The 16,195-nt window shown below is 37.9% G+C and overlaps 1 protein-coding gene across 1 annotated transcript in view; it reads right to left on the reverse strand.

Annotated features, from left to right (window-relative positions):
* SH2B2 (SH2B adaptor protein 2) overlaps positions 1 to 16,195 on the reverse strand; it is a 38,987-nt gene that overhangs the window by 6,208 nt on the left and 16,584 nt on the right. The window contains exons 4-7 of the mRNA XM_029286571.1: positions 15,689 to 15,780; positions 12,361 to 12,455; positions 7,247 to 7,440; positions 1,016 to 1,187 (exon numbers count right to left, since the gene is read on the reverse strand). Of these exons, the coding sequence (XP_029142404.1) occupies positions 1,016 to 1,187; positions 7,247 to 7,440; positions 12,361 to 12,455; positions 15,689 to 15,780 (553 nt within the window). The remainder of the gene's footprint in view (positions 1 to 1,015; positions 1,188 to 7,246; positions 7,441 to 12,360; positions 12,456 to 15,688; positions 15,781 to 16,195) is intronic.

A 16,195-nucleotide genomic window follows, 5' to 3' on the forward strand; every position in this document is an offset into this window, starting at 1 on the left:
CAACAAGCGGGTCTGGCCTAGGGAGAATTTTTAAATAGGGACAATTTTAATTTAAATCTTAATTAATTATACAGCGAAAAAAATATTTGGTTTTTAATAGGTTTTTATGGGGGGACGATGTTTTATGTGTTTTAATATGCTGTAAGCCGCCCTGAGTCCTATAGGGAGAAGGGCGGCATATAAATCCATGTAAAATAAAAATAAAAAATAAAAATATGTGAAAACTGCATCTGTCCCTGATGATTCAAAGAATGCAATTATGGTTTTCATTACAAAGGAGAAATGACAAGTGAAATTGCATGTAATTGCAATATGGCATTTGGCAATCAGCTCAAATTTATGATCAGTTTCAGCTTCCTGTAGTTGTGGTTTGGTTTGTGGCTTGTGACCTTTCTGGTCCCAAATCTGGTTGTTTCCATCAAGCAATGTCAATTGGGGAAGCCAGATTTGCTTAACAACCATGTGATTCACTTAATGACAATGGTAAAAATGATTGCAAAAATTGAGTCTGGGCTTTTAATGACTTGCTTAACGACTGCACCGTACAGCAACCAAGATTCCAGTTCCAACTGTGGTTCTAAGTCAAGGACTACTTGCGTATAAATTGTGTATGAGCATAGAAGATGCAACAATGATTTGCAAGGACTAAAAGAATAAAGAGTGAATGGTATAGGTTTAGTTTCTTTGTCTCTTATGTTCTGCATTAACTTTTTTTGCCAGTTACTTTTCAAATTTTTTTCTGAATTCTGCATAATGTTTTTTATCCTGAAAGTGAATACTATGCTGAATATGAATAGGTGTGTGTAAGCATGCATGCATGCTGTGAAATAATTTCAAATAATGGGTAACTCCTTTTGAACATTTCTTAATTGAGTAAAACCTCTATTTCCATCCACTGATCAAGTTTTTAGTTTTTTGCACAAGAATATAAATAAGCCTCAAGTATTTGAGAAGTTTTTATTCTTTGTTTTGCCCAGTTTCAAGATAAAACTGCAAGTATGAGAACTTGACTCACCCGGCAATGGGCTCTGGGCCATTACATAGCTGCGGAGGGTTATGTCAGCAGAACCACCTGACTCCAGTGGGATGGGATGCATATGAAAATGCTGCAGCATATCAAAAATACTCTGGAACCAAAGATGTTGGACATGGCACTGACCATTTTCATTTAAGGACAAACGCAGGTGCTGAAAAGAGAATTAATTATTTTTACTGACTGGTTACCACTGTCCCTGTTCTAAGCATTTGAGAACTATTTTAACACATGAAATACCAGAGACGGATGCCCCCAATAAATAATCTTTGCAGCAGTTTGATTTGTTTTTTGCCTTACCATTTCCTTTATAATCCTATTCGTATAATAATCATAAAGTTGGACTATTTAGGCAATCAAATTAAACTCCTACTCAGTGCAGGAGTAAAACACTCTACACAGATGGCTATTCAGCCTCTGCTTGAATGTATCCTGAAAAAGGGATACTTCCTCCGTCTCAATAGGTAATTTACTCTTACTTATATGCCCCACATAGGTAGGTAGGGAGGGGGGTGCCCGAGCACGGCTCTCTTTTCCTTTCTTGCATTTCTTTTGAAACGCAGCACGGACGCACTGTAAGTAGAACCCCAAATGCAGTTTAAGTTTTGCTTGGTGATGGTGTTACTGGTAAAACAACATTTGTGAAATGCCACTTGACTGGCGAATTTGAGAAAAAGTATTTAGCTGCTTTGAGAACTGAAGTTCATCCTCCGTGTGTTCCACACTAATAGAGTTCCCATTACATTTAATGTATGGGACACCGCTGGAGAAGAAAATTTCGGAGGTCTACGGGATGGTTACTACATTCAAGCTCAATGTAACATCATAACGTTCAGTGTAACATCAAGGGTTACATACAAGAACGTACTCCACTGTTACACCCTTCTTATTGTTAAATTTTTTTAAATGTTAAATAGGAATCTGCCTGCCTATACATTAATGCTTACATTCCATGTTTTGCACTTGGAATGTTAGAGAAGAGATCATGGACTATTCAGGCCATCATATCCCTTTTAACCCTATTTTCTCAAAGCTAGAAACAAACTGAATAGGCTCAATCTCTTGCTGTACAATTTAGTTTTCCAGTCCTCTGATCACTTGTCTGAATTATTATTAGTACTATGCACACAAATGAGCATAATACAGAAGGTCGCATATGACTATAAAACAATTCCATAAAGTGGAATTATTAATTCGCATGATTAGGAAACAATATCTCTGTTGGTGCAATCTAACTTGCCTTTGTCTTTTTAGTAATCATATCATACCTCCAGAGTGGATAATAATCAATGATTTTTAAAATAAAAAATAAAAAAATCGATTTTTTTATTTAAATTGGATTTTTTATTTAAGTCAGATNGAGGTGCACAGAACACTGTTACCTTCCCACCGAAGTGGTACCTATTTACCTACTTGTGTTTGCATGTTTTTGAACTGCTAGGGGGGGCAGGAGCTGGGTCAAGTAATGGGAGCTCACCCCATCATGCGGTGCTTGGATCTCGAATCTGGGCTGTCAACTTTCCAGGTGACAAGCTCAGTGTCTTTAACTGCTGAGCCATAAGGCCCTGATATACTCTGATACTATACTGTAGAGGGTTTTATAGGTGGTAATCAGCAGTTTGAACCAGAGTCCCATTCTCTATCAGCTGCAGTTTCCACATTATCTCCAAAGGCAATCCCACAGACAGTATGTTACAGTAAACCAACCAAGGAGTTATCACAACATGTGTTGACCTTAACTAGAAAAAATGTTAAAATATGGATGTCGTCTGCTTACAAAGTAATTATATGACTCGTTTAACACATATGTGAAAACTGCATCTGTCCCTGATGATCCAAAGAATGCAATTATGGTTTTCATTACAAAGGAGAAATGACAAGTGAAATTGCATGTAATTGCAATATGGCATTTGGCAATCAGCTCAAATTTATGATCAGTTTCAGCTTCCTGTAGTTGTGGTTTGGTTTGTGGCTTGTGACCTTTCTGGTCCCAAATCTGGTTGTTTCCATCAAGCAATGTCAATTGGGGAAGCCAGATTTGCTTAACAACTATGTGATTCACTTAATGACAATGATAAAAATGATTGCAAAAATGAGTCTGGGCTTTTGATGACTTGCTTAACGACTGCACCGTACAGCAACCAAGATTCCAGTTCCAACTGTGGTTCTAAGTCAAGGACTACTTGCGTATAAATTTTGTATGAGCATAGAAGATGCAACAATGATTTGCAAGGACTAAAAGAATAAAGAGTGAATGGTATAGGTTTAGTTTCTTTGTCTCTTATGTTCTGCATTAACTTTTTTTTGCCAGTTACTTTTCATTTTTTTTTCTGAATTCTGCATAATGTTTTTTATCCTGAAAGTGAATACTATGCTGAATATGAATAGGTGTGTGTATGCATGCATGCTGTGAAATAATTTCAAATAATGGGTAACTCCTTTTGAGTATTTCTTAATTCAGTAAAACTTCTATTTCCATCCACTGATCAAGTTTTTAGTTTTTTGCACAAGAATATAAATAAGCCTCAAATATTTGAGAAGTTTTTATTCTTTGTTTTGCCCAGTTACAAGATAAAACTGCAAGTATGAGAACTTGACTCACCCGGCAATGGGCTCTGGGCCATTACATAGCTGCGGAGGGTTATGTCAGCAGAACCACCTGACTCCAGTGGGATGGGATGCATATGAAAATGCCGCAGCATATCAAAAATACTCTGGAACCAAAGATGTTGGACATGGCACTGACCATTTTCATTTAAGGACAAACGCAGGTGCTGAAAAGAGAATTAATTATTTTTACTGACTGGTTACCACTGTCCCTGTTCTAAGCATTTGAGAACTATTTTAACACATGAAGTACCAGAGACGGATGCCCCCAATAAATAATCTTTGCAGCAGTTTGATTTGTTTTTTGCCTTACCATTTCCTTTATAATCCTATTCGTATAATAATCATAAAGTTGGACTATTTAGGCAATCAAATTCAACTCCTACTCAGTGCAGGAGTAAAACACTCTACACAGATGGCTATTCAGCCTCTGCTTGAATGTATCCTGAAAAAGGGATACTTCCTCCGTCTCAATAGGTAATTTACTCTTACTTATATGCCCCACGTAGGTAGGGAGGGAGGGGGGTGTCCGAGCACGGCTCTCTTTTCCTTTCTTGCATTTCTTTTGAAACGCAGCACGGCCGCACTGTAAGTAGAACCCCAAATGCAGTTTAAGTTTTGCTTGGTGATGGTGTTACTGGTAAAACAACATTTGTGAAATGCCACTTGACTGGCGAATTTGAGAAAAAGTATTTAGCTGCTTTGAGAACTGAAGTTCATCCTCCGTGTGTTCCACACTAATAGAGTTCCCATTACATTTAATGTATGGGACACCGCTGGAGAAGAAAATTTCGGAGGTCTACGGGATGGTTACTACATTCAAGCTCAATGTAACATCATAACGTTCAGTGTAACATCAAGGGTTACATACAAGAACGTACTCCACTGTTACACCCTTCTTATTGTTAAAATTTTTTAAATGTTAAATAGGAATCTGCCTGCCTATACATTAATGCTTACATTCCATGTTTTGCACTTGGAATGTTAGAGAAGAGATCATGGACTATTCAGGCCATCATATCCCTTTTAACCCTATTTTCTCAAAGCTAGAAACAAACTGAATAGGCTCAATCTCTTGCTGTACAATTTAGTTTTCCAGTCCTCTGATCACTTGTCTGAATTATTATTAGTACTATGCACACAAATGAGCATAATACAGAAGGTCGCATATGGCTATAAAACAATTCCATAAAGTGGAATTATTAATTCGCATGATTAGGAAACAATATCTCTGTTGGTGCAATCTAACTTGCCTTTGTCTTTTTAGTAATCATATCATACCTCCAGAGTGGATAATAATCAATGATTTTTAAAATAAAAAATAAAAAAATCGATTTTTTTATTTAAATTGGATTTTTTATTTAAGTCAGATNCTATAAAACAATTCCATAAAGTGGAATTATTAATTCGCATGATTAGGAAACAATATCTCTGTTGGTGCAATCTAACTTGCCTTTGTCTTTTTAGTAATCATATCATACCTCCAGAGTGGATAATAATCAATGATTTTTAAAATAAAAAATAAAAAAATCGATTTTTTTATTTAAATTGGATTTTTTATTTAAGTCAGATTTTTTTTTAATTTTTATCAAATTTATTTTAATGAAATGCTTTTGGAGTAAAAATCTATCTAAAGACAGTTTTCTATTTAAGATACATTAATAATTTAGTTTATTCAGCATGAAATGGAGCTTACAGTAGTTCTGTAGCATGAGGCTATGTATTCTGCAATATTTACATTTTTGGTAAACTCATTCAATGAATCCAAGCTCTGCAAGCTGAGATAACATGCACTGCGTTGATGCATTCACACAATTTCACAGTAGCCATGAGATAAATCATAAAACAAAGTTCAGGAATATCCCTTTATCCCATTGTTTTGCAAATCTATGTACACTACAAACTATATGATTGTTTGAAGAGAAATGCATCTGTACCAGGCTCTAAGTGTTTTAGTTAAATAAAGAATTTGAGTAGTTCTCCAACTATGTGTGATTAACTTATTAACCTAAAATCGGTTCTGATATCGCTGTTTTACTAACCTGACAGCTTATTATTCTAAATAGGAAACCTTCATTTTGTTTGCAAATAATAATATTAAAGATTCTAACTACCAACAAGAATGAGTCCTTACATCTAAAGAGCACCTGTCATTTCAGATCCATCATGGCAGCACCTGTTAGCGAGCATCCACTCACCTGCTGCCAGCCACGTCCGTCACCTTGTTGTGTCACTGCCGCATCACCAGCCATCCCATTAAAGTGAATGGGACTGTCAGTGAGTCAACGGTGGGTCAGAGGAGCTGCTGCAGGGCAGAGATGACAGTTGCTCTTTAAAAATTATGATTTAAATCGAGTTGATTTAAATCGAGTTGGTTTAAATCAAGCCTTTTTACTAGTGATTTAAATCGTGATTTAAATCGATTTGATTTAATCAAATCCACCCTGTATACTATTGACTTGTGTTCAGTTTATCATCAGCTACTAGTCCAGTATCCTTTTTACAAGTATTGCCAAGGCAGATATTCTCCATTCTATACTTGGATTTGATTTTGATGGGCATTAGAGGATCTGGAGGCACTACTGTTTGTATACTGTATGTATAGGAACATCACCAACTGCAGAGAAGAAGTAATACTGTTTACTTTCTTCCAATTAGCTCCTATAGGCAAGTGTAACAGGTAAAGATATTTTTTTTGCTTCTTTGTATTGTACTCAGTTGTGTCAGCACCTTCCAGTCCAGAGATATGAAGAGAATAATGTGGCTATCTGTTGCATCTCTTTATGCAGTGCACTTAGAGTTGTGACTCAGGTAGTTACAGAGGGGGCAATGATAATTATAAGCTGAAATTTTTATAACATAGCAACAGCTTGTTTCCAGTTTTAGCTGGGAGAAATAAAAGGTTTCACAGGAAGCATAAGATTGGCAGATATATATCCAATATGCTGGATTAGAAGAATGAATCTGTTTACAAGCACCAATCAAAGAACAGACACCAAATGTATAAAGGGCTGCTATTTTAAAACATTTTTAAAAATTCCAGATGGCAGCAAAAGAAAAGAACAAGAGAACACTCTGTCTGTGTTGATCTGGCATATGGATACAAAAATCCAGCATTGTATCTGTTTTGTGCACACACAAATATACAATCACAAAGAGTTGTTGCCAGAGCACAGACACAAACTCCACTGCGTTTTAAGGCAAATTTTGTCATTCCTAACATCCCCCCTTTCCTGAAGAAATGAATAAACTACACATAATCTGGTTCCCAGATTAAACTTTTGGCTGGGTTTATAGAGTATATTAAGCTAAAATCAAACAAACACGATATGTGAGCTTAGCATCTTGCCAATTTTCTTTCAACTGGCTATCAGGGAACATTGCACCCAGGTCAAAGTAGTTGGTGGTTTCTATGGTTTTTTTACTTCTTATTTTATAACTGTATTCAAGCTTGCTGCCATGTTCCATTAAAGCCCTTTGAACAGATGATTTAATTTTCAAGGTAGGTTAAAAACTAAGGGAAACATGCCCCCATATTTCCTGTGGTTTCACTTTAAATACTAGAAGAAAATATAAATTATCCATTCATAAATAAAGATCACTTGCCTTGGCTTTTCCTTGGAAGTTAAAGGTTAGCACATATTCACCAGGCCGTGTTTCACTCTGCCGAATGACAAATAAGCCATGGCTTTTGACTCCACCAAAGAGTACTAGCTGGGCTGCTTTAACCCGCGATAGTGTCCCATGGAACCAAGGAAACTCCAAGAGATTGATTTCTGCTTCCAGCTCATTTTCATCTCCTGTCACAGTTAAGGAAACAGGAAGAATAAAATACAAAACCTGAATGCCTGACATTTAACACAGCATTACATTCATTGCAGTGCTGTCTGGAGGGATGTTTGAGTAGAGGATGCAGGAGAAATTATTGTAGATTTTCCCACTTACCAAGACCAATATATGTTTATACCTGAATGCTCTTTCAGCAAAGAGATATGGCTAATGTTATCTTTTCAGCGAATCAAATATGTCTGTATGTACATTACAGTGCATACTTTTCTACTTTGCAGATCAAATTATTTAGAGGTACACATAACAACTCTGGAGTATAAATCAGTGCACTATATATCTGGAAGAGCTAATTAGAGAGCCAGTAGGAGCTTGGTTGTGGAATTCAGCAGAAGGGGGAAAGAGATAAAAAAGAATTGCTTTCTTAGGGTATGTGTGTTCCACTGTGGGGAATGAAAAGATTATCTCCTGCATAATTGGTAATGGCAAAGGTATGTCAGAGAACTGTTGATACTCATGGTGGATGACTGTGTGAATGCTTCCTGCAAGTCACTCAACAAGCAGAAGCTGCTGCTGCTGCTGAAAGAATATAAGGCAGCTCATTTTCAAATAATGAACAAACAGAAAGCTAACAGGAATTTGACCGGGGAGCTTAATAGGGATTTTCCTAACATATTTTTCTTCTACGTGGTCAGTAGGTATTCAACCTGAAACTGGAGCAAGAAGAAATAAAAGCCTTTTGTCAAGAAAATCAGGAACTCCAGGCCGTTTAAAATGAATATAAAGGTTTATTGCAAGCTCATGCTCTTGACAAGAATCTGAACTACTAACAGTCAAAGCAAATTGGTGATAGATAAGAGTCAAAGGAATTCAAGGTGGGCTGGACTTAGATCTCTTGTGGATGCAAAGGGACTCGACACTGATGACGCGTTTGACCCCTCCCTTGGGCTCAGCCTGGTCATCTCCTACATCTTTCTACCTGTAGACTTTAAAAAACAGAAATGAAGAGAATGGACACACTTCACAATTATGACCTTCATGCCTGAAATGTGTGCCTAAAAACAATGTGTTATACATATGCAGCAAGTATAAACTTGCAGCTGTGCACAAATAAAAAGGGCAGGGATTGCAGCAGGTAACGGCAACACTTCAGCTCATAAGAAAGGATAAAAAATTATTACAATAAGAATTGAGAGAGGAAACATCCCTTTATAAAGAAAAACTGAACAAAGCAGCAAAATGGGAGTAATAATTGGAAATACATAGAAGATATTATGCACCATAAATAGCTTTGAGGTCTTTGCAGAAAACAAACAGGTTTGAAGTCTTCGATAACAGAAAAAGTGATGCTATTGAATAGGGGTGTATCTGTGTAACTAGCTTGCAAGAAGACACTGAAAAAAGTCTTTGTACTTGATAACTTACAACTACATGGAACAAATATGCTGACTGATTTTATAGCTCAAAGAAGGAAGTGTCTGTCAGAACCAAAGATTAACTATTATAGAATTATCTTTAAGTCTTATCAATTCCACTGACAATTATCTTCTCCTGTAACTTGACTCTGAGTTTTCTGAACAAAAAACTACTGGCAGGAGATGATTATACCTCATGAGGACTGGGCAGATGGTGTTGGCCAAAGCACATTAAACTTGATTAAGAGGGATTTAAACTGATTCTTGTGGGGATTGAAGATAAAACTCCTGAAATAAGGACCTTGGATAATGATTTTGGCACTGTAAAAAGAAGTGAGGATATTCCCGATTAGCCCATTTAGTGAAAAATCTCAAGAAACATTGTATTGGCTTATAAATGTAATCACTTTCAGGGTCTATACATTGTTACCATATGGGAAATAAACGAGATGAGCTTAAACTCATAGCACAGGAAGTCAAAATGATTTAACGTACATCATTTGTTGCAATGGAATGTGTAGATGACCTTGGGGAATGAGGGGAAGAGATGCTGCCTAGGAAACCATCAGACAAGAGATGCAGGAGCCCCCAGTGGCTTAATAACCAAAGAAAGAAATTTAGGAAGGGTCTGCCCTAGTGGATCAAGCAGTTAAAAGTAGCAGTGATTTGCAAGATTCTGATAACATAGCCTTACAATAAAGCAGAATTAGATCAGGTGATCCCTGATCTCCCTTCCTTCCGCCGCGCCCTCAAGACGTGGCTGTTCCAACTAGCGGGACTGGCCTGAGGGATTTTAAAGGGGGTTTTAATTACTTTTAAATTGGACATATTTAAATATTTCGTTTTAATCAAATTTTAATTAAGTATATGTATATATGTTAGTATTTTATTCAATTGTCAGCCGCCCTGAGTCCGTAAGGAGAAGGGCGGGATATAAATGCAATTAATAAATAAATAAAATAAATAAATATAATCCTGTTTCCTTTCTGGTGTACCTGGGAGGGCTAACTTTTGTTGATGTAGCAATTGAAGAACAGAGTTATTTAAAAGCAAACAGTATTCTAATTCCCAGTGCTAAAAAAACTGCAAATAGATTAGAAAGATGAGACTACTAAACTTGTATTGGAGCTCAGCTTTCTCCAGCCTACAGTTATGAAAAATTGTGAGGAGCAGGATCAAAAACTGAGATGGATAAACCTTTGTACATTATCTCTGAAAAATTATGGAGAATGAGTGAAATGCCAAATGAATAGAGAAGGGCAATTTTTCTACAATTAAAAAGAGAGGGGGAAAAAAGAATTCAGGAAACTACAGAACCCTCAGAAACCTAGGAAAGCACTAGACCAAATACAGGTAGTCCTTGACTTACAACAGTTCATTTAGTGACCACTCAAAGTTATAACATCTCTGAAAAAAGTGACATGACCATTTTTCACATGACTGTTGCAGCATCCCCATCGTGATCAAAATTCAGATGCCTGGCAACTGACTCATGTTTATGACAACTGTAGTGCCCCTGGGTCATCTGATCACCTTTTGCAACCTTTTGACAAGTAAAGTCAAGGGGGAAAGCCAGATTCACTTAACAACCATGCTACTAATTGAATAACTGCAGTGATTCACTCAACAACTGTGACAAGAAATGTCATAAAATGGGGAAAAATTGGCTTAACAAATGTCTCACTTAGCAACAGAAATTTTGGGTTCAATTGTGGTCGTATGTTGAGGATTACCTCAGGATTAAATTCTGAGCACCTATAGAAACAAAGAGGTGCTTACAGAAGACAACATGGACTTATGAAAAACAAGTCTTACTAAGTTATCTGTATCTTATATTTGCTTAATATACTTGCTTAATATCCCCTACAGGAATGCTATGGACAAAACCTTGATTTCAGGAAGGCACCCGACAATGATATTCAGTTCAATATGGAATGGATGGTATGTTTATAAGATGTTTTTACAACCAGTTCAAAAACTACAAAGCATCGCCAAACTGCCACAATAGAGTGCCACAAAATTCACTTCTGCAGTTCGTACTCTTCAACATTTTTATTAACGACTAGAATGAAAAGATGGAGAGAATGCTTATCAAATGTGAAAATGACATAAAATTGGGTAAGATAAATAATATAACAGAAGACGAAAATAATATTCAAATAAACTTTCTAGCAATATGAGAAGTTCAACTGTGCCTGAAGAGATGAAATTCTCTTTGCACATTATCATCATATGCACATTACACAGTTGTCAGGCTTCATGTTGGGTTGTAAATCTCAGCTTTCCAGGTATTTAACTATATAAGCTACATAAGGATCTGCACTCCATGATTTACATACTTGACTTTTTTCCTCCTAACTTCTGGGCTGTTCTCTTGATAGCCTTGATAGGCAAGCAATGTTGCAATGTTTCTCTCTAGCCTGAGAATCATAGTAGTCTACATTACCAACTTTACTCATTACAAAAGCCAATTTGTCAAAATGTTTTTATTTCATTTTATATTGCTTTACTGTACAAAGCTGAAGTTGGACTTGAAGGTTTAAGTAAGCCTGTCCAACTCTTATGAATATGCTTGCTATTCTAGACTATTTGCCTATCTAGCTCATTATTACAACCTAGTGTCACTTAGCAGCCACTTCAGGATTTCAAGCTGCTCCTAATCTATTTGTCATAAATAATTGGAACAACATTGAAATTGCTAAGAATTTGAGAAAATAATGAGCATTAATAACAAAACATAACTTTAGCTGAATTGTTAATTGTTGACATGCATGATTCAATACTGTGTAACATACACATTGTTATCAATATATCTACAAAGAAGCAGAAACATATTTTTTGGATGGGAGAACAAACAGGTGATCTTTTCTAAACTGTGAAAAACATAAGCTCCAGATCATCTGAGGAACAGAACTACTATACCTGCTGTGTGACTCCTGTTGGCTGGAGACTCCAATGTCTGCAGGAAATTCTCTAATGGCACATGCGCTCTATATTCCCCTGCAGAGATCCTACCATATGGTGCTGTTACAATTGTGGTAGCATTTGATATGCTATCTGAGGCAGCTGAGCCAGCACACCTATCCTGGCACCGGGTGACATCTGGAAGATAATTTTATTTTCTTTTTTAAAAAATGCATGCTACTTTTCCAAACCACATTTTCCTATGACAGTGGACTTATAGACTCAAGGCTGCCAATTGCTTCAAATAATCATTTCCTTCACTACATTTTTTTTTCAAGGTATTCTTTCAGATGCTTGAGATACCTGCTGAACCAGGGATCATAAGACAAAAAGAAAATTCATGAATGCCCCAGGCTCTTTCATATCACTTGTGTTCTGCTGCAGTAAAAATCAATGCCTCCAGTTGGAGACTGGCAAAATTCAGGTATGTGTAGGTACCTGAAAATTAAACTTTAAACAAAAGCAGTGTTTAAACAAAATAACAGAGGTCTGAACCAATTTTTAAGACAACCCTTTTTTTAAAAAAAAAATAAAATAAAAATAAAATGTTATTACCATCAGCCAGGAACTCACAGCTACAAGACGACACTCTGCTTGGCAGGCAAGCTCCTTGAGTACAGGAAGAGAGTTCAATGTCATCACCACTGTCCCTGGAAAGAAGAGAAGAGTGGGCGTTTGGACAGTGGATGGTGCTGCACCAGTGAGTTTCTGCAGCTGTGTGCTGAACACTGGAAGGAAGGGTAAAGCAGAGGAAGGGGTGCAAAGTTATCATTCACCAACTGGAGAGGATTCCCATAAAACATGTATTTTGTAATCTTACTAAAGGGCCAGAACCTTTTGAATGCTGCTACATCTCTTCAGACCTGCATATGGGAAAACTCTCCACTCTCTACTTAGTCATTCACTAACTCACTTTCACCCCATAAATCAGGACTGTGAGAGGGAAGGCTAACCCTTCCCAAATCTGGAGGAATATTATCTTGGTTCATATATATCACACATGTCAAACACAAGGCCCGGGGGCGGATGCGGCCCGCGAAGTGGTTTCATGTGGCCTGCAAAGCCATCCTGGAAACAGTGAGGGAACGGGCACCGCTGCCTTGGCCCTGGCCCAGGCCGGCCGGGAGCCAATGTACAATTTTGTGATGGCTATCTATGCTGAAATGCATTCAGTCTTAGCTCCACAAGGCCATCTGGAACCAGCGAGGAACCAGCCCCTGCCGCGTCGGCCCCGCCCCCTGGGTGCATGCTGGGGAGGTGTCACCCTTTGTGAGGAATGAAGAAATGCACCATCGCCTGGAAGTGGCCAGCAAATGGCCCTCGCCTACTTCACATATCCGGCTTGATGGGCTCTGCCCTGGTCCCACCCCCTTCTGCCAGAGACCCTCAGATCTGTCCCACTCCTGCCCAGGCCCCCACAGGCACCCTTGACGTGAATGATGTAGAGCTGGGCACGCCCACCCAGTAGGCCACACCCTTTCCATCCACGCCTACCCAGTAGGCCACACCCACCCTAGCCACACACCCCGAGGGCAACTGCAATGCTGATGCCGCCCTCAATGAAATTGAGTTTGACACCCCTGATATATATGGTGATGGTATAATGGCAGGAGGAGTTATAGCTTAGCCCATCTGTGGGGAGACCTGAGCACATAAAAAAGGGGGCAGCAGAGCAGTTAAAAATATGCTTACCACTTTTTTCCTTCCCTTGCTGACTCTTACAAAAAGTTAAAATGGAGATCTGACAATATCAAAGCACTCTTCTCCCCTTTGGGAGAGTTGGGAGAAATAGGTCACACGTAGTCATAAGTACAGAGGTTTTATCCTATACTTTGACCCTAACAGTTGGCAACCCAGGACACTGAACTTCTAATCCTTACTATGATGGCTAATAACACTCCTGCCAAATTGGAATAAGTTTGTCATTCTCTCAGAATATTCAATCACACGGCTCCAGGAAAAAATAGCTTTTAGGTCAAGGATGGGCCCCCGAAATTTAGTGAATTTTAACTTTTACTGCAGTCTCCTCTGACCATAACTACTGAAAACCAATGCCACAATTCCCCACAAACTCTAAGACAGCAAACTAAGGAATAGTATAGCATGCAGGTACATTTTAAAAGATAGCGTAACATTGTGACAAAGAAAACTCCCAATGGGTGCAGACAGAAGGAAAAATATATTAGCAGTGTGTTTCCTTTTTCCAGTATAGAACACCCTAAATCAACTAGTATTTGGAGATCAGCTTCTTCAGAGGCTTGATAAGAGCAGAAAAGGCTACCTGCTGGCTCTCCATATGAGAACACTGTGTGTTTGCCTTTCAGCCAATCAATGCAGGTTTTATGTCAGTGCATCAGATAATCACTATTGATTGAAACTACAGCAAACTGCCTACAGCTTTGTGAAGCTTTTTTTTTAGAAGAGATTATTGTCCATTCTAACCATGACTTCAACTTGATCCTTTTATTTTTGTTAAATGCTGTGAAGTGAATGGGAGAACTTCTGTACACGGCTACCAGATCTAAACTGCAAATTTGGACAATGGCTGAGAAGAGTTTCCTGTAGTTCTCTGCTGCCTTTTAGTGATGGTGCAATTTTTTTCAACAAATACAGTAGCCCTAGTATACCTAACTAGTCCAGAACTATAGAATTCACAAAAGAAAGGCAGGGGCTTACCAAAAGCCAGTCACCCCAACTTTACACAGTTGAAGGAAGCAATAAGTACTATTCTACTTGCAAAATACAATTTTTGCTGCAGTAATCCTTGTATTTTTGAATTCCAATTTTTTAAAAAATAAATGGGTCTATTTAATTTTTTAAAAGTTAAATGGTTAGCTGGCCAAATGGCTAAGCCAAATGTCATTGTTTATATTTCGAGGAAGTTTCTGAACCTCATAAAGCCTGCCAAAACAAAAATTCTAGCTAGCCATAGCCTAGAGCAGAGGTAGGCAACCTTGGCTCTTTTATGTCTCGTGGACTTCAACTCCCAGAATTCCTGAGCCAACATGGCTCAGCTTGGAAACTCCCTTTCCCCTCAGGATGGCTGGCTCAGGAATTCTGGGAGTTGAAGTCCACGAGTCATAAAAGAGCCAAGGTTGCCTACCCCTGGCCTAGGGCTTTGTTTCAAAGCTATCCACCTGCCCAGAGAAAAAAAACAAAAATAATAGGGCAATGGTAAAAAGCATAATGGGAGCTAATAAGAGTCCTGAGAAGATACCTCAATAAGTTTGCCTTCTCATAAATGAGTATTTTGTGATTGCTACACCCACCAGTGTTACTTCTGCAAATAAGTAGGTCCTCTCTGAAAGCCATTTTTGATCATACCCATTGCACTCTCAATATTTTAAAATGTGCCTAAATGGCCAAAAAAGGTTTCTACTCTTATTCTGCACATTTACCTTTCCAAAAAGAGCTTTACAAAAGAAAATAAATACTTAAATATTGGCAGCATAACGCAAAATAACACCCATTTAAAATAGTTAGCAAAGGGATTGTTTCCTAAATATTCAACCATCACCAAAAATAAGGCTTTTTCAATCTGGGAGAAAAGTTTACAAAGGAGGAGTTAGAAAAGTGTATTGAACTCAATAAATCCATCATAGAGTGACAGCAATGCACAAACAAGACTCAGTCTTTTTTTTTTGATGAATTGGCACTCACTTGCCAGATCTTCCAAGGTAATAAACTAAGAGCAATGGCTCTGACATAGTTCTTAAAATCCAGATAAATGTAAGTAATACAGAAGATAACTTGATAAGAAAATCCAAGGAAGTCCTTGGAAAGCAGGCTACTGCTGACCGCTGAAATATTCTCTTTTCCACACAGAGCTATTCCAGCAACACTTGTTAAGTTTGCTCAGTATCAAGTCACCATGACGTCTTACCCAGGATCTATGCAGTCTTGTATATCCGCCACCCAGGAATGTTTCTGTAACGAATCTATCGTTTCAAGGATATATTCAGCGCCATTTTCTACCTAGATGGAAAATGTAAATATTTATGAACATGCTGACCTTATAGAAAGCGAATGTTTTGGATACTTTTAATGCAAAATGCACCATTTTCCCACAATACAACAGCCCAGCTGCAGAAAGATTTGGAGCAGGTCACTGAATTCACACCTATTCCTAAACTAGAAATAAGCAAACCACATTATGTCTAATTATGAAGTGTGAGCCTTTCATAGAAAAATTTGACCTTAAGGAGATGCAAACAGGAAATTCTGCTACAGAAAGAGTATTTGACAGCTGCTTGGGTGAGGGGATTTTCTCCTGGGTTGTGCAGACATCTTGATGGAAAATAAGAGAGCTATTTGTGTGTATCAAGGCAGCAACAGAGTTGGAGTAGCTAAGCAAGCAGCAGAAAGGTAGCATAAAACTAGAATCCTATCT

This window comes from Protobothrops mucrosquamatus, unplaced genomic scaffold (genome assembly GCF_001527695.2).
Source record: "Protobothrops mucrosquamatus isolate PMUCROS unplaced genomic scaffold, P.Mucros_1.0 scaffold4104, whole genome shotgun sequence".
Taxonomy (NCBI): domain Eukaryota; kingdom Metazoa; phylum Chordata; class Lepidosauria; order Squamata; family Viperidae; genus Protobothrops; species Protobothrops mucrosquamatus.